This window comes from Rousettus aegyptiacus, unplaced genomic scaffold (genome assembly GCF_014176215.1).
Source record: "Rousettus aegyptiacus isolate mRouAeg1 unplaced genomic scaffold, mRouAeg1.p scaffold_m13_p_11, whole genome shotgun sequence".
In the NCBI taxonomy this organism is placed as follows: domain Eukaryota; kingdom Metazoa; phylum Chordata; class Mammalia; order Chiroptera; family Pteropodidae; genus Rousettus; species Rousettus aegyptiacus.
In genome coordinates this window covers 92,501,596-92,523,311 of record NW_023416286.1, presented here as the reverse complement: position 1 = coordinate 92,523,311, position 21,716 = coordinate 92,501,596, and the positions used below count along the sequence as shown (strand labels likewise).

General features: G+C 46.0%; 2 protein-coding genes across 2 annotated transcripts in view; one reads left to right on the top strand and one right to left on the bottom strand.

The window, feature by feature from the left end:
* Positions 1 to 21,716, bottom strand: part of GTF2F2 (general transcription factor IIF subunit 2) — a 110,118-nt gene that overhangs the window by 42,004 nt on the left and 46,398 nt on the right. Inside the window, exon 5 of the mRNA XM_016143857.2 lies at positions 6,297 to 6,378. Coding sequence (XP_015999343.1) covers positions 6,297 to 6,378 — 82 coding nt within the window. The remainder of the gene's footprint in view (positions 1 to 6,296; positions 6,379 to 21,716) is intronic.
* Positions 16,537 to 18,538, top strand: KCTD4 (potassium channel tetramerization domain containing 4). The gene has a single exon (XM_016143856.2). The coding sequence runs from the start codon at positions 16,828 to 16,830 to the stop codon at positions 17,605 to 17,607; it is 780 nt and encodes a 259-aa protein (XP_015999342.1). The 5' UTR covers positions 16,537 to 16,827; the 3' UTR covers positions 17,608 to 18,538.

The following is a 21,716-nucleotide window of genomic DNA, read 5'->3' as shown; positions in this document are numbered from 1 at the left end:
ATGTTTAAATTACTGTATTTTAATCAAGACGTCCAGCTTCCTTCGCATCATCGAGTGGTAATTAAAAAGGAGCGGTTTGAGGGACGAGGACACAGAAACGCAGGCACGCGGGTGGCAGAGGCTGGCCGCCAGCCTGGGTGAGCTCGTCAGAAGGACTTCCTGCTCCCAGGCCCTTAAAAAGATCCTTGGGTATGAAAGACTTACAGCCTCGCATTTTAAAAATCACACATCTGGGTACCACGGGAGAGGCGGCGAAGTACCACTGCAGGGGAGGGTAAGATGGTCGACGAAGATGACCTGGGACAACGTTGGGATTATCCTTTCCACTTTCCAGAAAGATACGGAACATCTCGTGGAAGGTTCATCAACTCAAATCCCACAGGTTTTCTGACATACGCCTACAGCCGATGGGGGCCACATCCTGGAGCCGTGGGGACCGAGCACAGAGCAGATGAAAAAGGCTGTGAAGTGAGACCGAACTCGGTTCCCCGGGCCTGAGTCCGGGTACCACCTGGGTAGGTCTGAGCTACCACCTTCAGGGGTTGTTCTTTAGAGGATCAGCATCATGGACCCCAAAACAAAGTCTTCTGGTTCTTTCTCAGCTCAGTTTATCTTTCTGATCTAGTTCTAATTTAAACTTTATGAAATTATCTACCTCAGGGCAGGGATTCAAAAAGAATCCCGGTATGCAAGTCCCTTCTACCGTGGGTGCGGCTGGGAATATCTCCAGCAGAGTTTTAGGAGGAAGTCTTGCTCAGGTAATTGTCATAGCATAACTGTTCATTGTTACTGAGCACTCTGTCTCGGATAGCTCATATGTTATTTAGCACTATTTTATTTAATCTTTATCATGATACGGATAAATAACTGAAGACACAGGAAGGTCATGTGCTCTGCCCCACCCAGATCGGAGAGGCCTGTCTCCGAAACGAGAGCCCAACCTTTCAACCACCTCGCCCCAACGTCAAGGTCCCTTCGTAACAGAACCGCTTTCTAATAAAACTCCGGACCTCTTTAGAGGGAAGTGGTCGAGGGTGCGCATGTCCGTGATGAGTACTTCCTATTCCTAAGACGCTTTCTGGTAAAAAGGTTTTGCTGCAGCTCTACGAATCCCTCCCCAGCATTCGCTCCGCGCTCCCTACCAAGGAGCGGCCACGTGCTCTGGAGGGGACTGACTCCACTACCTATACATCTTCTCAGGTGGGCCCTACCTATTCAGGTAATCCACCCTCACTGGCACATTTATTGGTTCAGGGACAGACTCAGAACCCACATTAGCCCACTAAAGAAAGTGAAGGACTGTTTAATGGCGGGTTGAAGATAAGGTCATTTAATTCCTGGGGCTCCAGATGAACAAAGGGGCAGATAATCCTGGGAGTCATCTTGCTACCGGGAGAAAAGCCAGCCTGAGCTTAGCCCAGCCGGAGAAAGACACACCCAAGGAAACTAGAAACAGAGCTAGAACTCTGGTGATGCTGAAAACTTCTAGACAGAGCTGTGGCTAAAGCCCACGAAGGTGTCGGATTCGATTTACGCAGTCGGGGAATTCCTTTTGTCTTTAAGCCAGTTCACAGTGGGTTTTCTGCTACCTGCTAATAAAAGCATCCTGGTACATTAGCCCTGAAGCTCGCACTCACCAAAAATCCTGTTCAACAAAACTCTGTTTCAAGTAAGATCACCAGAAAGCTAAAATCCAATACCACATTTCCCCGGTCATAAAATGATCTTTACAGAATTCTTCGTTACTGCTATCACCTCGACTCTCACTGAGGATTAACAAAAACATGTTTTTCAACGAAACTATTTTTAGTTTATCATTCATTTTGCTGTTTAATAGACTTTATATAAAAACAAAGGTGAGAGCAGTGGACAGGTGCGCAGGTGTGTGCGCGTGCGTGGGAGCGGAAGACCAACCGCAGGTCCCCGCACGGTTCTGAGGGAGTCAGAGAAGCGGGGCGCCAGGGGCCCCCGTGACTCTGAGCCTCATCTCTGTGCCTCCTTCGGCCACGCCCTTCTACGCCAGTCCATTTCAACCCGACCAACGCTTCTGGATATTTAATACCTGTGATACATCACGCTAAGTGCTGAGACTACAAAAAAGAAAGGAGGGAGGAAGGCAAGGAGGGAGGAAGAAAGGAAGGACACAAACTCAAACGGCTCCTGTTTCTATGAAGTTCGTGATCTTGTAGGAGACGCACCTATGTGCGTACGCCTAAAGGGTTAGGAAGACGACGTCTACAGACGTCATCAGAGAAGAACAAGTAGGTGGGAGTGCGGGAAAGCGGGGTGGCAGGTCCCCGCTAGGGCGGGGGAGCAGACGCCCTGAGGTGGTGTCCCTGGGTACGGGACAGCCGGAGGATCCCGACGGAAGGGAGAGGAGGCGTTCTGGGCAGCGGATCTGGCACGTAACCAAGGCGTGAGGAGCGGGAGTGGCCGGCACACCTGGGACAACTGCCTGGCGTCCCCGTAAAGGAGAACACCAGGAAATGAGGGCGGAAAGGGAGGCGAGCGCCAAAAATGCAGTCATTCGAAAGTCGCTGGGGGTAGGCAGTCAGAGGAGGTCCCCGAGACATCTCGGTTTAGGACATGTCAAGCTCCGAACGGCCAGTCCTCTCCTCCAACACTCCTATTCTGATGCCGCCGACACCCGGAACCCTGCCGCGATGCTTCTATTCCTCCCCCCACCGCACTGTCGGGAAATAGATTTTTTTGGTTGTGTGTGTGTGTGTGTGTGTGTGTGCGTGCGTGTGTGTGTGTGTTTCTCTTTAGGTTCAAAGACTAAACTCTGGAGCAAGACTAGTATCCACTAATTTTTTTTTAAATTGAGGCTTTAGTGATGATCACAGTAGGCATTCAAAATGTTGAATGAAGATAAAATACATGAGACGTCTATGACTTAGATTACTGTCCTGTTTTAATAATCTACCCATTGGTCCTTACAGTTTAGGTACTTTCTTCTTTAAGTTTTTATGTAAATTGTCAACCAAATTTAAATTAAAACGGACACGGGAATGACAAGGACTTCCCCATCCCTCTCCCTCGGTTGGTGTAAACTGTCCTGTGCATGCGCAGAAAGGTGCGGAGCCACCTGGCGTTTCAGAGCAGGAGGCACGCCCAGCCTGCAGCATGAAGCCAGCACCCCTGGCCTGCGACCACTGCGCTCTGAGACGAGCTGTCAAGGCGCTTCGAGGCCGCCCCCAAAGAGCCTCAGAGCCTCGTCCCTCCCTGCCCCTCCCAATGAGGAGCGGCTTGGTCGGCCCCCAGACATTCTGTGCCCGGGCTGCCACACCAGCTTCTTAGCTTATCTCCCTGCTTTCCATCTGTGTGCTATGGCTGGAGTGACCTGTCCGAAAGAGAGTCCCTTCACATTCCACCCGGCTTAAGATCCTCCAGCCCTTCCTAACAGCTACAGCATCACGAGTTCCCATTCCTTACCATTTAAGACTCTTTAACAAGTAACTTAACGAGCATATGACTCTTGAACATTTCGAACCATATCGCCTGCCATTCATTCAACAAATATTTATTGACTACCTACTACATACAACGAACTAGTCTAGACCCTTGGTGTGTGGGCGTGAGTGAACACACACACACACACACACACACACACACACACACACACACACACCACCCGTGGGAGCCTGAACTGCACTAGGGCTAAGCGGGCAGCACATGTGAATCGCAGTGTGCTGGGAAGCGTCGCGTGCTGTGAAGGGAGCATGAGTCCGGAGGGGCGCGGGGCGGCCAGCGGCGGCCTTGAGTAACGTGGAATCTGAGGACAGACACACTGGAGAGCGGCGAGGGGCCGAGCCCAGCGGCTCCCTGGGCGGGCACGCCGCAGGCGGGGAGGCGGCCGGTGCGGGGCTTGCCCAGGGCGCCCAGGGACCACGGGAGGTCGGTGCGGCTGGAGCGGAGTGAACGCGGAGAGGGACGAGGGAGATGAGGATGGGAAGAGGGCGCGGGAGTGGCAGGGTGATCGCGCAGAACCCAGACGACTGTGAGGGCTCAGGTTCGATCTAGTGACAGGGGAGCACGGGTTCTGGCGTGACCCGGCAGAGAACTGCCTGGCTGCTGTGCCGACCGATGGCAGTGGGGCGCGGGGGCACACGGGGGGACGCGGGAACCCCGCTGGAGGCCACCGCAGCGATCCGGCTGAGGGACAGGGGACAGAGGTCCTGCGGGTGGTGGGGACGGCCAGGCTGCAGGTGCGCAGTATGTGTGAGGCACGGTCCGCCGGACTGCTCCGACACGTCGGATGTGGGGTCTGCGAGAAGGCCCGAGCACGCGGCCAGGTTCCGGGCTGAGGACGGAGCTGGCGCTGATTCAAGGGGAAAGCCTGCTGACGGAGCGGGTTTGGGGGAGACTAGGAGCCCCGTTCCTGACGTATCTGGAGTGTCACTGGACACTGAACCCAGCGTCTGGGTTTGCAAGTCCGGAGTTAAAGCGAGGTTGGCGCGGAGCTGCCGTGTGCTCTGCCGCAAACACACCCTGCCTCCCAGGCCTGTGGGGCGACTCGCCGGTCCCTGACGTGTTCCCCAAGTCTCTGAGCCTGTGTGTCTGACTACGGTGTTCTTACGTCCATCCTTCTCCACTTGGTCAAAAAAACCTCAGCCTTCAAGACTCATGTCATATGTCACCTACTCTATGAAAATGAGATGATCGTCCTCTCTTGAATCACCCTGTTTCCTTAAGTCACGTAAGTAACTGACGGATGTCATGGCTGGCCTTTCAGCATGCTCCAAGGGCTGAACCACTTTAACCTCTTTTTTCGTAAGAAGAAAAGTGGTCATTTCATAAACATAGGTGACTTGCCTGCTCGCCAACAGAAATCTCTAGAAACCTTTAAAGGAAATGAAGCCCACAGAAAAAAGTCTTGGCCAGCAGCTCAGTAACCAGATTTTGCATTTCCCATCAGTAGTTATTTGAGGAACACAAATCTTCAAAGCCTTGTATTATATAATAAACTTTACAGGCTAAAAACAAAGAGAGAAACATCATCTGCCTGTGTTCCAAAGTCATTTTCTGTTATAAAAATTTTTTCATTTTGATTGTCATCCTTTTATGTGCCCTGGGGAGGCATTTAAATTAGAGGAATTATTGGACAAGAAAACCAGTCTCTTTGTTTCATTCTCAAGAGACAGATTCTAATCTAATTGAGAAAAGGGGCGAAATTAAAACGATGACCCAGCTCCACCGGCCTCTTTCACAGACAGGAACAACGCCATCCAGACAGGCCGCCGCCGCCTGGCGTGTGCTCCGCGACCAGCTCCACAGAGCTGCGGTCTGCCGAGGCGCAGGCCCCAGGAGGGCGGAGGCTTCCGTCGTGTTCACTGCTACGCATAGCGAGGCCTGGAGCGAACACATTTATGATTCTAAACGACGTGGGCTGGAATGCCTTCAGTACTGACTATAAAACAAGTATGATACGTTTCTTCAGGGTTTAAAAAACTGCTGACTCTTCGAGAGTCATAAAGATTTAGAGTACCTGGAATTTGCGATCATCTTGAAATATTAATTACAGAATGTCAGCCACACACAGAAGTTGGGAAGGAGGGACGCTGAAGCAAAATCTCCAACAAATAAGTTTATAAAAAGTTCTCTGTAGATCAAGAGAAAAGGATGATATTCTGGCAATATACTTGCTTTTTACAGTACAGTATTTTAGACATTCATTATGGGAAGATTATAGCCTTTGAAAATAAAATAGGACGAAGAAATTATACCTCTCTAGAGAATCAAGATTTATAAAGACAACTAGAAAAAGAAGTTTAAAAAGTTTGATTCCAGACTATATTTAAGCATAGTAGCTTAAAATATCCCAAATAAATAGCCCAGGTTCTGAACGTTTTCTTGCCAAAAAAACTCTTCCTTGGGCTTGTTTTTTTTTTTTTTTTAACTGAAGTATAACTGACTTCTAATAAATATTTTGGGGGTACGGCTGTAGGTGTACACTACAGTGATTCGAGGACCACGTACACGGTGAAATGGCCACAGAAGCGTGGGTGACGGCAGCCGCCACACGCAGCTACAAACTGTTTTCTCGTGACGAGCACGTCAGACCCTCGCTCATGGCCACCTGCAAACGTGCGACACGGCGGCATCGACGGTCGCTGCGCCGCACACCGCGCCCTCCGACTGGTGTATGACGGGGAGCCTGTGGCCGCCTGGCTTTGGAACCACACGGCCTTTGGAGGGAGCACGTCCGGAAGCAGTGTGCAGGCTGCGGGCGACCCGACGCATGCATTCGGTCCCCGGGGAAACGCCCGTATGACTTTAAAGGTAAAACCACCAACCTCTTCAGTCTCATGTAGTTCTCACTGGCGGCGGGTCGGCATTCGGCTCTTTGGACTACTACTCCTTCCAATGAAAGCTTATCTTGAATGGAAAGAAAAAATTAACAAATGCATTCAGAGATAACATTTATCATTTTCAAGACTGTGTTTTGACACACTAACCTCAGTAACAGTCATTACGATAAGATATAATTACAAATAAAACCGAAGACACAAAAGGAATGTTTCTGCGTGCATAGTAGCATCTGGTCGGAATAGAGAAAAACCTTCTCCTTGGCTAGTAAAAAACTGGGTCCTCGCCAGGCTTACCGAATGGGGGCTGCAGCCCCCTGCCAGTCATAGCTTTCCTATATCTAGCTCTCTCTAAAGAGGGCGGCTTAGAAGAGCACAAAATCGAAAAAATTTTAAGGGTAGCGAGGCGATAGCACCTTAGGCAGAGACGTAACTTCTGAGAACATAGCAAGTCTACACCGCTAAGTTGAACGTATGCGTGCGTGTGCGCGCGCGCGTGTGTACACACACACATACATGTGCAAACAAAACTCCAGAATACATGGCGACTAGGCCAGCCAGCCCGGAAGTCGCCGCGGCCCGGGGGACGCCGCGTGCGGGGGGCCGCTGGCTTCTGCGCCCCGCACGGTTGTGAACCTGCGTGAACCCAAACTGCGGTGCAACCGCCACGGGTGACTGTCCGAACGGAAGGACGACTTTTCCTACCATCAGAAAGAGTTTTCTTAGTGACCTTGATACAAATTTCCAGAGACACGGAAAGGAAAACGGAGTCAGCACCGACCACACGCAGTGTGCCTAGTCACCTGACAGACCTCACGTCACGTGGTAAGACACACGACTGTCCCCCGAGGGCACCCGTCCGGAAAAGCCCGGCTGCGGTCAGGCACGGCTCTGGCTCTGGCTCTGGCGTGGCTCTGTGAGGACTCGCCCGGGTTTCGGGCGGAGGCTGAGGACACCCTCTGGCCCGTCAGTGATGCTGGTGATCTGTCCCTTCAGGGCGAATGACTTCATGCGTCCCAGTCACGAGACGCGCGTGCCCACGGCGCGCCGGGCCCCTCTGGGCACCGCGCAGGCAGGTGGCCAGGGCAGCTCTGCCCCGGTGAAGCGGGCGGCTCCCCGCGGCAGGGAGGGAGACGGGCCCCGACGCGGCGCCGAGAGCCAAGCCGACAGGATTCACGGCGGGACACCCTTCCCGGTGACCTCGACGCCCTGCTGCAGTCGCTGTGCGCTGTGAGCATGGGACTATGTGATCCAGTGGTTCGAGGGTCCCTCAGAGCGACACACGCAACAAACCTCAGGCACCGGCCGTGACACGGCGAGAGGGCGCCTGCTGGACGCAGAGACGCGCCGGAGGACCGACGGCCAGCCCGTGACCTCGCCCGGAGGGACGACCGCCAGCCCGTGACCTCGCCCGGAGGGACGACCGCCAGCCCGTGACCTTGACGCTGCAGCTAAGCTTAAACAACTAAAAACAATTTCCTCTCACCAATGGGTTTGGCAAGATCGAAACCGCAATTTTCTTAAAACAAAAACGAACCTTGAATATTCAAATTTGTCTCATCGAAGCTGAAAGTTCAATCTAGAGAATCTCTTGTCAAGATCTGGGGAAATTTCAATGTATAAAGTGTCCTAATAAACTCACGAGAAAGGTCTATTTAAGCATAAATTAACCCTTTTCAAAAAACAAGTACGCCCAGAACACCGACCCTGAGAGTAACCTGCTTACAGACCCACGTGTCTGTTAATGTCGCAGGCCACAGGCGCGACCCCCCACAGCGCCCCGGCGCCCCTCCCTCGGGCAGCGGCACCTGCTCCGCCTGGGCAGGCCGCGCTCGTTTCCGGCGCAAGGTTTCTGCTGTCTCGTCCTCCACGGAGGACCGGAGAGAGAGACGCGTCCAGAGCACCTGGCCATCTCAACGCGGCCACCACACTCGGCGCTATTCTTCAATCAGGGCCGCTCGCAAGAAGCAATAAAACTCACTCTCCAAACCACAGTTTTCCGACCACGATACGCTCTTTTCGAACCTAAAGCAGTGTTTAAATGCTTCTCGAGTAAAAGGAAACATCTTAATCATCAGCAACAAATTTTTCCACCAACTGGCTGCTCTTAAGGAATAGCACATTTATCTGTTCACCTGCTCCTTCTCTTAAATGTAATTTTAAAAGCCGATCTGTTTATGATACAGCTCCCTAAGCCAGATTTAAAGCCCTCACACACCTTTTAAAGCCTCACAGGAACATATTTTCTGAGTGCCTTTCATGCAGCAGATAACGCAGAAACCGCATCGGGGAAACAGGCGCATGAGGCCTGGCCCCGGCCTCAGAGATGTGGGGGCCACTGGGGCCCCCATGCGCGGCCGGGGCCCACCAAGGGCTTTCCTTACCCGAGTTTCGCCTCCAGAGCTTTACCATTAGACACTGAAGCTGAGAAACGTTAGAGGATCGTAGTGACAAAGGGAAAAAAGCTCGGTGTTATTGTGAAAACACTGACGTCACGGACCCGGTGAAAGGGTGTCGGGGCCTCCCGGACCCAGCCGGTCCAGACCACGCTGAGGGCCGCTGGTCCAGCGGGGCGAGACAGGTGTGTGAACCGTCGTGATGCACGAGGAGCACCTTGACGGACCTCCACGTGATGCACTTCCAGGCTACCAGGGCTCGAGTCCTCTCTTTAAACACAGTGCTCGGCGCCCACAGCTCACGGACACTGGCGGGCAGTCGTTCACCTCTACCACGCCCAGCGAGCCCTTGCTTATGCTTCACTGTTAGCAACTGTGCAGTCTGTCTACTACATCATTAGTTGTGAGTACGGAGAAGGGAGAGCTCCTAAAACTAGATGTAATGCTTTGGTAAGACTTGATATAAAGGTAAGTAGCTAAGAAAAACTGTCCAGTTACACACTGAAAAGACTGGAGACTAGCACTGAGAAGTCTGGAAAGAGTCTACATTCGTATTTGTTTCACGGTGTCTAAGTTCTTGCTCCTTTTTAAAGAAATCAAAATTGAAAATCTAAATGTGGTTTTTAATTTTCACAAGGAAAAGTAGATGCTCCCTCAATTGGCACCCTATACGAAAACAACGGTCTTGTCCCACATGACTCTCGGTGACTAAATGCACATCTGTAGGTTTAAGATATAATGTTCAGGGCAGTAGGCATCAATATTGGTATTGTTTAAAGATTCCCTGCCTTAGCTAAGTGACCAGTTGCTGGTCCTTCCACATGGGCTGTGGGGTTCTACCACACAGAGGCGAACCTGTTAGGGGCTCTGAGCGCTGTAAGGCAGGGACATACAGAGTACTGGGATTAACACGTGCGCGCGCGCAGAGATCCCGTCCAGCTGCGGATCAAGACGAGCTGTGACAGAGGAAGCAGTGTCTGTGCTGGACCTTGAAAGGCAGGAGGACTGAGACTGGGAGGTGAGTCGCGGGGCCCTGAAGGTGGCGGGGACAGTGCGTGCGATCACCGCCTGTCCCTGTCTCTCTCTGTGTCTGTCTGTCAGGAACCCACACCGGAAGTCGCTGGAGGAGCATGGCAGTGACAGCGCTCTAAAGAAACCCACTTAAGCTCACTCTGCTGAAGGCCCTGGAACGGCTGTTCCAACCTGTCCCTGCGCTTGGCCACTTGTCCAGTTCTTCTCTACGTCCAGGATCCTTTCAAAATTTTGCCCCCCACTCCCTGAACCCTTTTTTCTCCCTAGATTGGTTTAATAATTGGCTTCTGCTATTTGCAACCAAAATAGTCTTAATGAGTGTGAACCCATGCTTTTGGTGATGCTATTTTATCTATCTATATCCTGCTACCTAGTTTCAGAAAAAACGTGAGAGAAAATGTAAAAAGTTAAGTACTCAAAACACATCCTACAAAAGAACTGAGGCTTCTAGTCCTGATGCTGTCACAAATGCGGTGTTATCTTGGAGACGTAACTTCACATCTCTGGGCCTCGGCAATGAAATTACTGAGATCTCTTTAAAAAAGAGAGAAAAACAACACAGCTGGCCTTCCCCTCTGATCGAGGAAGGTTTATTATTTCATTGGTGTTTATTTTGTTTGCTCTAATACTTTAAAAAAGATCTAGATACAATCAAATTTTGACTAGAAATTAGAGAGAAACTGCTTCTTGGAACAGTAACGAAATGTTGAGAAGCTGCCCAAGACCTGAAAATATACAAACTTCTGCTGTGGGCTGAACCTTCCCACTGTCTCTCTCCTTTAATCTGAGACACACTCTGTGTTAAAGAATTCATGAGAAATAAGTGACTGGCACTTCATATGAGTTAAGGGCGTTCCTCACTAGAACGAGGTGAGTGAGCAGGCAGGCAGGGCACGTGCCAGCCCTGTCATGTGACGAGACAGGTATGCCAGGAAGGAGGCCGCAGGTGCTCACTCCCACCCTGCGTCCGGCTCGGCTCGGGGTGGCGCCTTTAAGAGCGCTCACGACTCCAGTTATAACACAGACCGCTGGGCCAGCAACCGAGGTTTTGGCCTGATCCTCGGGACCTTTGAAGCAACTTTCCTGACTCACGCTCGCATTACATCCATCTACCCTCTCTGGAAAAGGAAGGAAGAGAACAGTTCCACGAAGCAGGTAAATCATTTCCAATATTCCTAGTGGTCTCCACTCTCCTCTTTTAAAACCTTTTCCTAGCAGATTTTTGCCCGTGGTTGGCAGAGTAAGGCAGATCAACACAATGCTTGGCACCTGAACAAACCAGTCAGGCAAACTTGCGATCCCTCTATTTTAAGAAGGTGATCTTCATGTTATTCAAATTTGTGAACTGATGTTCTGATTTCTAGGTCATCTTCAGAAATTTTAGGAATGAAGAAAGGTCATGCTCAGATTTCAGTAAATCTATAGGAAGCATTTGATCACTTGCCTCAAAAGTAACAAAACTTTCAAAAGTTTCTGTAATATGTTTTCTTGTAATAATATTCAAATTACAAATATGCCTAGTGCACTGGGAATTTCCAGTCTTACACCAAACATTGAAACCATAACGTGAGGAAATCAAAGGTGAGGCCTTAAATGTGCGAAGGGGTCTATGAGTCCACAGAATCTACGAGCGACGCCTGAGCAAAGGAATAACTCAGTGACTAGGCATTTTCAATAAAGACAGACACTCGTATGCGCCAATGCTGACAAAGCAAGTTCAGGAGCCATCATGCCTCCTGTCCTTCGGATTGCTACACCACGAGCATAATTAGTCTCCGCGGAAACCTCTTAAGTACAGATGTGAGCATGATGCCGTGAGGTTGTAAAAACAGACGTAACCCCTAATCTCAAAGTTCCTTTCAAGAATAAGAGGCTGAATAAAACCCAGGAATAAAATACAACTATAAAATACATGAAGTAACGCTGTGATATAATAATAAATGAAAAGAGGCAGGGAAATTATACTACTGTAATTGTTATTTTTGGCTAGACCATTATCAAAGGGTGCAATCCTGCTTTGGCTGCTGCACTTGAAACTAGAAAGAATTAAAAAATAACAGCAAAAGTGATTAAATGAATGGAAAAACAAATCGTTCCAGAAAAGATGAAGTCTTCTGGAGAAAAGACTTTTACTATAATGCTACTTTTTAGTTAAATAGTGCCAAACACTGTCCTATGTGATGAGGGGCACCAAGCAAGAAAAATGCAGATCTGGTGCTGAGACAGACTACAGTATAACGAGGGGTACGATATTAACGAAACGGCTACAAACGACCGGATGACATTTTCAAGTCAACTGACTACGATCCGGTTTCATCAGCCTCACCCTCAAAGACCGTTCTCTTCGCCATCTTCATCGGGAAGAGCGGCAGTACCGAAACTGGTTTAGTTCTTCGTGGTCTTCCAGCTGCTTTACGAGTACGTGACTCTTGCAACGACAGGGCTGAACCCACAACCCAGCACTAAGAACTCGAGGTAGGTCCCCTTCCGAGCTCCGTCCTCAATATGGTGCTCAAACTGGCCGTCAGCATCCCCTGGAGAGCTGTGAGAACACACTGGGCGCGCGCGCCCCCGCGGCGCCCCCGCTACCCGCGCTGCGCAGGCCAGAGGCGGTGGTCCCTTCGCGGCCTCCCCACGGAACCCCGACACGCCGCGGCCAGGGCTGGGATTTCTCTCTCACTCCCCCCCACTCTCCCTCTCCCTGTATCTGTTCAGTTTATTTTCTGGCGGTCCTGGAGTAACAGCTCACAGAACTACTCAGCGATTTCGTCAAACCTAAGATACCATCATTCATAATATTTCCCATTATTTTATGTGTCACTAAGAAAGACAAACTTCTGCCAGGAAACTTTTACGAGCCAATAATTTTGACACAGACCCTGAATGACTTAACATTTCAGAAATGTGAGATGTCAAACGCTATGCAGTATGATAGAGTTCCCCGTCCCTGGTTCACAGTCACTGTGCTCTGGGAGTGAGAAGCCGCGTTTGCTCCTGTGAACCATCGCATCCCGTCCTGCCGCTCAGGTCCCCTCCCTCTCCCCCCATCATTAAAGACACACGCGCATCTAAGAGGACAGTGGCAGCGGACAGCATCAGGGAGCAGAGAACCTCTGGGCCCTGGTTTCAAAGCAGTGTTACTTTCACAAGCTTTCTAAGTAATGTCCCTCATGTTTAGTTCATAGATAATAGTTAGGCTCGAGCAAATGCTTTGCTTATGTGGTTACAATAAAATTTTCCGGTGAATAATAATGCATAGGCTACACTTCAAGAAAAGGAAAACTTGCTTTAAAAAACTTAAATGACTTCTGCTTATAGAATTATAAAACAGAGGTTTTCCTGAAACATACCTCCCAAAGCTCATTTAAAATATGAGTTGATATCATTTCTAAGTTGTTTTCAAGGTTACCACTGTAATGAAAAGCAATGAAATGATGGAATTTTGCCTGACCTTCTCATTCAGCATGTCGTTTTTATTCATGCTCCTTTGATACGTAGTACATTATTCATTCCTACACTCCTGAAACAAGGCTTAAAATTTGGCCAACGTAGCAAAGTTTCTGGGCTTCTCTGAAGACCCAGCTCAACACTGCAGAACATTGACAAGTGTATCATCGGGCTGGAATTACCCAATGACATGGCCTCCCAGCCACAGGTTACATCCAGCCATCCCAGGATGACACAAGCGCTCTGCATAGTTGGTTGGAAAGGGATCGACAGGCTCCATACGGTGGTGGGCAGGGGTGGAGTGGGGGAAGCACTGTGTTAGTCCACGCCGGTACCAGACGACATCTAACGCAGACGAAATTTCTATTTCAAATGAAACAAAAGTTTGGACATTCAGGGAATTAGACTGAAATGGAAAAATTCTTGATCCCTAAAATATGTTAATACATTATACTGTGCAATTTATTTTTATTCTTTAACACAGGAAATGCACTGAAGTAAAATAGGCATAGCTGAATATCAAAACGACTGTTTCTCACATTCGGTCATGACTGACGGTGACATCACTTCCCATCGGGGCTGCTGGGTAGGACGCGGAACGCCTCCCACTGGCCGGAGCGCAGACAGTGGGCGACGCGCATCACCACGTCCTGGCAGGGGTGCTGGAGCAGGGGCAGGAATCTGGGCCTAACAGTCATGCCAAGGACCTGACGAGGGCATGGTCTAAATCCCCAAGCTGGCTAACGGCCTCCCGCAAGCATGACCGTAGACGTCGGAGGGAGGTGATCTAACTCTGTCGATGGGCTACGGTGCTGAGCAGAAAACTGGGCACCCACTTTTTTAAAAAAAATCTTTCTGCCGGCAAAGCAGATGAAACCCCGAAGTCTAGTGGATCTAAGCGAGCTAATCTTTGACGTGCAGGTTAAGCTCTTCTGCTGAAACCCCTGAGCTGACTGATTCCGGCTGGCATCTCCGGTGAGGCAGAGACGCGGGCACCGGCGCGGGCACCGGAAGCGGGGACCCCCGTTCCCCCTGGCGCCGGCACTAAAGCATCACACCTCCAGCGGAGGGCTGTGTGGACCCTGCGGACATTCCCCTCACCCGCCAGGCAGGTAAATGTGAATTCGGAACAGACTAAAAGCAGAGAGGCTGGCTCTCTCCCAGGGGCCCGTGGACCAGGTCAGGCAGCGATGACTTCGGTAAACTGCAATGGTCTCGGTTTAGCGAGGATGCCGTGGGGTGACGCGGTAAGGTGGGGCCTACTGGGTGCCATCTTTCTTTCTGAAGACTGAACTGGGGCATAGGACACAAAAGAGAAGTCTTATGGATTCCCATAAGCTTCTAGCCACGAAGACCAGGCCACAGGTGGCAAACAAATCGCACGTCAGGCGTGCAGAAGCCACGAGCACCAGCGTGGAGTGTAGAGAGAGGGAAGGCGATCAGGGCCCGAGGCACACGACGGGGTGGCTCGGTCCATCCAGCCGAGCAGCAGAAACAAAGAACAAGCACCAGCAGCTCTAAAACCGGGCAGCAGAGGCGAGAGGTGAGCGAGTCAGCAGAGGCAGACGGCGTGTGTGGGCCGGAGGTGCGGGCGGTCGCGGGCGAGGGTCAGGGTCCGGCAGCCCCGCCCACCGCCCGCGGCTCAGCTCTGTGCCTGCGAACACGCGAGCCGCCGCACGGCGGTCAGGCTCTACGCTCTGTGGCCCCCTGACGCTCATGTAAAGAGAGCTTTACCTCTGAATGAGCTGTTACGTGCTTTTATCGATTTCGTTATTATATGGTCTACTCGTGTGTAGTGACGAGTAACATAAGAATCCCATGAATACATTTCCGAGTTGTACCCCCCCAAAAAAAATCTATTCAGTATTTCTTAAAAAGTCATATCCCTTGAAGAGACTGGATTCCAAAAAAGCAAAGGCAACAAACACACGCATATGAAACTATGACGGTGACAGCAGTCATACGTGATGCAGGGCTGGGAGGAAGCTTCGCTCAAAGTGTTGGCCTTGAGCAAACTGTCAAGTTCTAGATAAAACATCAACATTTCTCTAGAATGCAACTTCGTTTGGTAAAATGAAAAGGTTGAATTTCATGATCTCTAGGCAAAAAGTGAGCCCTAAAAAATGTATACCTTAGATTTCTAGTTTGATTTCAATGTACTTTTGATAACCTCCATGACACATAAATGTTAAATTCAAATCTGCTACAATTAAGAATATAATTTTTTATATCTGAAAAAAATCTAACATGGTTTACAGAAAATACAAGGTAGCATTTTTAGAAAAATCTGCTCCAATATTTCTATCATCATAGTTGAATAATTTTATAATACCTTTAATGTAAAATATATATATAAATCAGCTGAATATAAAATCTAGTCTAATTGAGAACAATGTAGTTTTACCAGACTAATTTAGCAGACAGACCAGGGAAATAATAGTGTACTGGGGACATGTTCACATTGCTTACTGCTGAGACTTTAAATCCTAGACCTGAAAGCTCAGATCACTAAAATGCTCTGGAAGGCAAATTATGGAGGAGAGAAGGAAAAAAAGGGGGAAAACACCACACTTTTTTCCAGCTTAGGTTTGGTTCTTTCTCTGACCCTTTGTGCACGCTGAAAACCACCACCAAAAACCAACTAACTGTCCCATGACACCATTTTATAGTAGGTATTTTGACTCTCTTTTATCTTCACACACACACACACACACACACACACACACACACACACACACACGTTATATTGTCTACATTAGTCCAAGTATTTTGTTCAGCATTGAAATGGGTTGAGAGTGAGGCAAGCTTACGAATTTTCCACAGAATATCTTAACCAAAAAAAAAAAGTATATATATATTACTGCAAAGGCTGTATATTTGATCTTTTACCTTTAGGGTAAAAAAAAAAAAAAAAAAAAAAAAAAAAAGAATAGCAGAACCTTTTGTTAAGGGAAATTAGAAAACGCATTCTCACTAAAGATCCCCACATCAGAACCACATGCAAATCCCATTAGATTCAAGTGCTTGTCACAAATAACAGGTTTAAATAGTCTCAGTTGGGTTTCTAAAGTGACTACACCACTGTGAAATTTGTGGCTTTTTATAGAAGAGAAAATTCTATACAACTAGTTCCTTTCTCTGTAGGTTTCCTATTTACGATTTACTTTAAGAAATGATACTAATTTGATATATATTATTCTCCAAAAGATGACAGTGTCATTCAGTATTAAGTAACAACTTCATAGACATTTAAAAATGGATAAAAACTCACAGTTAGCTGGAGAATTCAACATCTGTAATTCCTTAACTGCCAAAAGGAAATTCAATTCATTCTGCGTAACTTTTATCACTTCAAAGCATGCACATGAAAATCGTTTCACGACAAATTCCTTCCCTGACACAGTTAAATGCAAATGACCTCCCCCGCCCCTCCCTGGCTTACTCCAGCAAGCTCCTGCAGGCATCGCTGATGCGCCACCTACTGCAAAGCCCGGCGGACGGAGCAGGCGGCGCTGCCAGCATTTCCATTCCATCACCGGGCTGGAGCTGAATAAAGGCGTGTTTGTTTGGCAGCGTTTCTTTTTTAAAAATCTCAGAGCCAAGAAGAACAAGCTGAAAGAGCATCTGAAATAGCATTTTCGAAAATGGAGCGCAAACTAAACAGAAGAGAAAAGGAAAAGGAATACGAAGGGAAACACAACAGCCTGGAAGACGCTGATCAAGGGAAGAACTGCAAATCCACGCTGATGACCCTCAACGTTGGGGGATACTTATACATCACTCAGAAACAAACACTGACCAAGTACCCAGACACTTTCCTTGAAGGGATAGTAAATGGAAAAATCCTCTGCCCGTTTGATGCTGACGGTCATTATTTCATAGACAGGGATGGGCTCCTCTTCAGGCATGTCCTAAACTTCCTACGAAATGGAGAACTTCTGCTGCCTGAAGGGTTTCGAGAAAATCAACTTCTCGCACAAGAAGCAGAATTCTTTCAGCTGAAGGGACTGGCGGAGGAAGTGAAATCCAGGTGGGAGAAGGAGCAGCTGACGCCCAGAGAGACCACTTTCTTGGAAATAACAGACAACCACGATCGCTCGCAAGGACTGAGAATCTTCTGCAATGCTCCTGATTTCATATCAAAAATAAAATCTCGCATCGTCCTGGTGTCCAAAAGCAGGCTGGATGGATTTCCAGAGGAGTTTTCAATATCATCGAACATCATTCAGTTTAAATACTTCATTAAGTCTGAAAATGGCACTCGGCTGGTACTAAAGGAGGACAACACCTTTGTCTGCACCTTGGAAACTCTTAAGTTTGAGGCTATAATGATGGCCTTAAAGTGTGGCTTTAGACTGCTGACCAGCCTGGATTGTTCCAAAGGGTCAATTGTTCACAGCGATGCACTTCATTTTATCAAGTAATGACCTGTGCCACGAACAAAGGCAACAAGCATGCAGCCAGCAAGCTTCGGAAAACCACCGCGTCCCAGGCATCCCAGACAGCGTGCCCAGCTAGCTCTGCACGCAGAGCCCTGCTGCTCGTCAGTTATTACTGTGAGCTCACGGTATGTACAGTCTATTGCTCCAGATGTCCTTCTGCAGGGTTTCCTGCTCGTCAGACTCTTGCACTTTAAACCGAAAACAGTGATCTTCTACATACTGTAAATAAAGACCGAATGCTTTTGCTATTTGTTTATTTGTCCTTAAGCTGTTTTTCAATCAGAGCGTCTTGGGTGCTTCCACAATAAACAAGCATGTACGTTATCATTCATTTACGTAAATGGTAATAAAATATTTTAAGGGGCTACAAGATTTAAAATCCTTTCTACTTAATGGCAAAAATCTACAAAGAAACTGAACTGTAAAATTAACCACCAACAGCAAAATAGATGTGCAGATCTACTAAAACAGAGCGTAGTGAAGCCAAATGAGACTGTAAGGTTTTAAAGCTATTGATTTAATTTTTAATGGCAGGCACCAAAAGCTCATTCACAGTTTCTGTATTGCATACTAGAATTACAGCTGAATTGATATACTGCTCAACATTCCTAGAAAACTAACTGCTTGATGAAAATAAAAAATGAAAATAAAAGCACTACCAGCTTCTTTGCTTGTATTAATAACATAATAAAAAGTTACATGTGTCACTTTTAAAACAAACAGTACCACTGATGATTTCACACAATGTCCTGCATTGATGTAGTCAACCAGCAGATACAGTAACCGTGGCTGGTCTTGCAAGTGACAAGAATCAGCAAATGTGTTTCTTTGCAGGCTCAGCTCTACCACAGCATGAACAGCTTAGTCTTAACGGAGTATGGTATTAGAGTAATACAGGAGTTCATTTACAGAAGCACTCCGAATTTTAATCTATTCATTTTTCAAGCTCACAAATACTAAATTAGCAGCAGTAAACATTATTCTTATGAAAGAACTTCACTGATTCTTTTTCAGTACCTATTCTGATGCTAAATCTGAGACTCACTGAATTGTGTTTAATTTCTTTACTTCATGCTAATCAAGCAGTTATTCTTTAAAATTGAATTTTCTGTGGCTGTCTCAATGAAATAATCTAGAAACTCAGCTTTAAATGTGAGTGCGTTTTTTCCTCCCAATGAACAGCTATTCATTTCTATCCACCTATTTTCTTTGGATTCTAAGAACAAATTACATCTTACATTTTCTCCTTTAAAATTTAACCATTAAAACTGGTAACTAAATCTCAATTTTAATAAACTTAAACAAAATATTTCTGAAAATCTTGACTGATGTTATTATATAAATTACCACGTACACCAAAAGTTGGCTTATATATATAAATTTAGAATTAGCAGCAAAGTTAATATTCTTAGAACTATAACTGAATTCTAGTTACAATATCTAAGGTAATGACAAAAGTTGGCTGTATGTACTAAAAGAAATATTTTAAAATCTGTTATGCAAAAAGTATTTTTAAAATTCACATTAAAAAATATTCTAATCAACCACACAACTTTCTTTTATACGTAACAAGAAAAAACTTTCTATTAAAACATCAAATTTTTCTCTTATATACTTGGAAATGGTTTAATCAGGATTAAAAGGAATTATGGAAATAGAAAAAAATAGTAAACTATTTTAGCTGTTATTGTAATTGAACTGTTTATATATATATATCCAGCTTATGAGCTGACTTTTCCTTAGCATTTGGACTTTGGTAATGAAAATCACGATAGTGATTTAATGTCAAAGCCAGATTTTCTCTAACAGGATTTCATTACAGATAATAAAAAACAGCCCTGATGTATCTTTCTTCAAGAGATAAGTAAACAAATTTTCTTAGAAGTATAGGTAAGGTTTTTGTATCAATTCACAAAAAGAGAATTTAACTTTAAACAAATTATTGATGGAAACCACTACTTAAAAAAAAATCTGTCATGCATTTTTATGTCTGTCTCTAAAAAACTGCATCTGGATACATTTAATTCATCCTCAAGCTCATGACAAATCGTGATATGATATATCAAACAACTTAATAATCTAGAAGTAAGTTTGACTACATTACTTACTCTTGTAACTTTTAATAAATGCACCTTTTAAAATGCAAAATTACTTACACTTGGATTTATATGTTCAAGTGCCTAAATATTGTGTTGTTGTTAAGTGTACAAAAAATACCTACTTTTTAATTTTACTATTTTCTAAAAATATTTAGAAGTATTTTCTATTCATAAATTTCAAGAAATACAAAATGCAATCGTTAAGTCAGAGTGAAGCTGTCGTAATATTTTTGTTTGCACTCACTGTTCTCCAAAGAAAAAATCACAAAATGACTTCTTACCTTCTTTTTCAGGAGAAAGGTGAAAAAAGTAGGTTAGCATACCTGCCATGAGCCAAACGTATATACTCCTATATTCAGACTTACCCCAACAGTGACTGCAGCACTGTTCTTAAAATATGAAAAATAAAACGTAGCTTCTAGTATGCTGTATTTCTAAAATGTTTATGGTAGCAGGCAGAACGAATGAAACAATATGAGACTTTTCAAATAATACAAGAAAGATAACTATTATCCCAGATTGAAGACAATGACACTGATTACGCTGTTCGATTATTTTTTAAAAAGAAAATGACTTATACAGCAAATGCTTTCTAAGATGGTAATAAAAGGTAATATTGTTTTATCATATACCAGACATCATGGGATGAACATACATAACCTGAACTAATCCTCATGAGGACCCTAAGAGAGGTACTGTTAGTCTCCCACTTTTACAGATGAAGAAAGAGACTCAGAAGACTAAGAACCCTGCTAAGATCACATGGTTATTAAGAGGTAAAGGTGGAGCCACGATATGAACCCACGCATTCCAGTTCTAGAGCCGGCAAGAACCGTGTCTGCTTCTGCAGGCTCCGTACATCCCTCACACCTAGAAGCTGGCATGAAACAGGCATTCATGAAGTACGTGCTGAATACAGAGTATGAAAATACAGGTTTGCCTCAACTGACAAAATCTCGCAAGGCAGGTACTCTTACAATGCTTAGTGAAACTAGAGTTTTGGATGACACATAATGTTTTTAATGTTATGTCATTTGAAGAACATAGCGTGAGTCATCTCATAAGAGCAAAGAACATCCCAAATCTGTTTATTAGTTCATCTAGATTTTCACATATCAGGGTAACTGAAAAGGTTAACTTTTTAATGACTTGTACAATCTACCTAACTAATGTACAGTGAAACACATGGGCTCCAGAGTCAGACTTGGGTTCAAATTCAGTTAACTACACTAACATGACTGTAAGCAAGATTCTTAACTTCTTTGAACTTAAATAGCCTCATAGTAAAACGGATATAATAATGATTAGTTGATAGAGTTTTTATAAGGCTTAAATTAAATTGTAAATTATACGTATAGTGTCTCACCCATCACAGGCTTTCCATGAGCACTGGTTATTATCCAGTGTAAAGGTAGCTTCATGACATAACCATGAATAATAGGCACAAAACCACACACTGACTAATTAGACTTTCGACTTGAACATGAACAGAAGAGAGAACTTCTAACTTCCAAATATACAATGGCTACTTCGCTAGCAGACTTATCTTCCTAATCATATTTTGCTTAAGCTAATATTAAAATTAGTTTCTGTGAAGAAACGCATGCTTAATACTGTAATGAATACTATAAGATATAAGGATATACTTTTAATTGCTACAAGCAAATACAGTTTTCATTTATATTAAAATTACATATGATGAGTTTCTTGGGACTTTGATCTAGCTTCATGTACAAAACTACAAGAACGGTATCATCATTGCAGCTGTTTCATTAGCAATTTAGAATCAGTAAGCAGTAATATATGTGATAACACAATCGTAAAGATACCCATAGTAAATTATGAGTAAGTGCTTTAACCTGCAATGATGTCAGCCAAGGTTAAAACGAGAGCACCCGAATCACAGTAATTCTTGAAAAGCAGAGATGTAATATGGACTATCCGAAACAGCATGCAGCTCACGAGTTACCGGTACTTAGCTTCTGATATGGA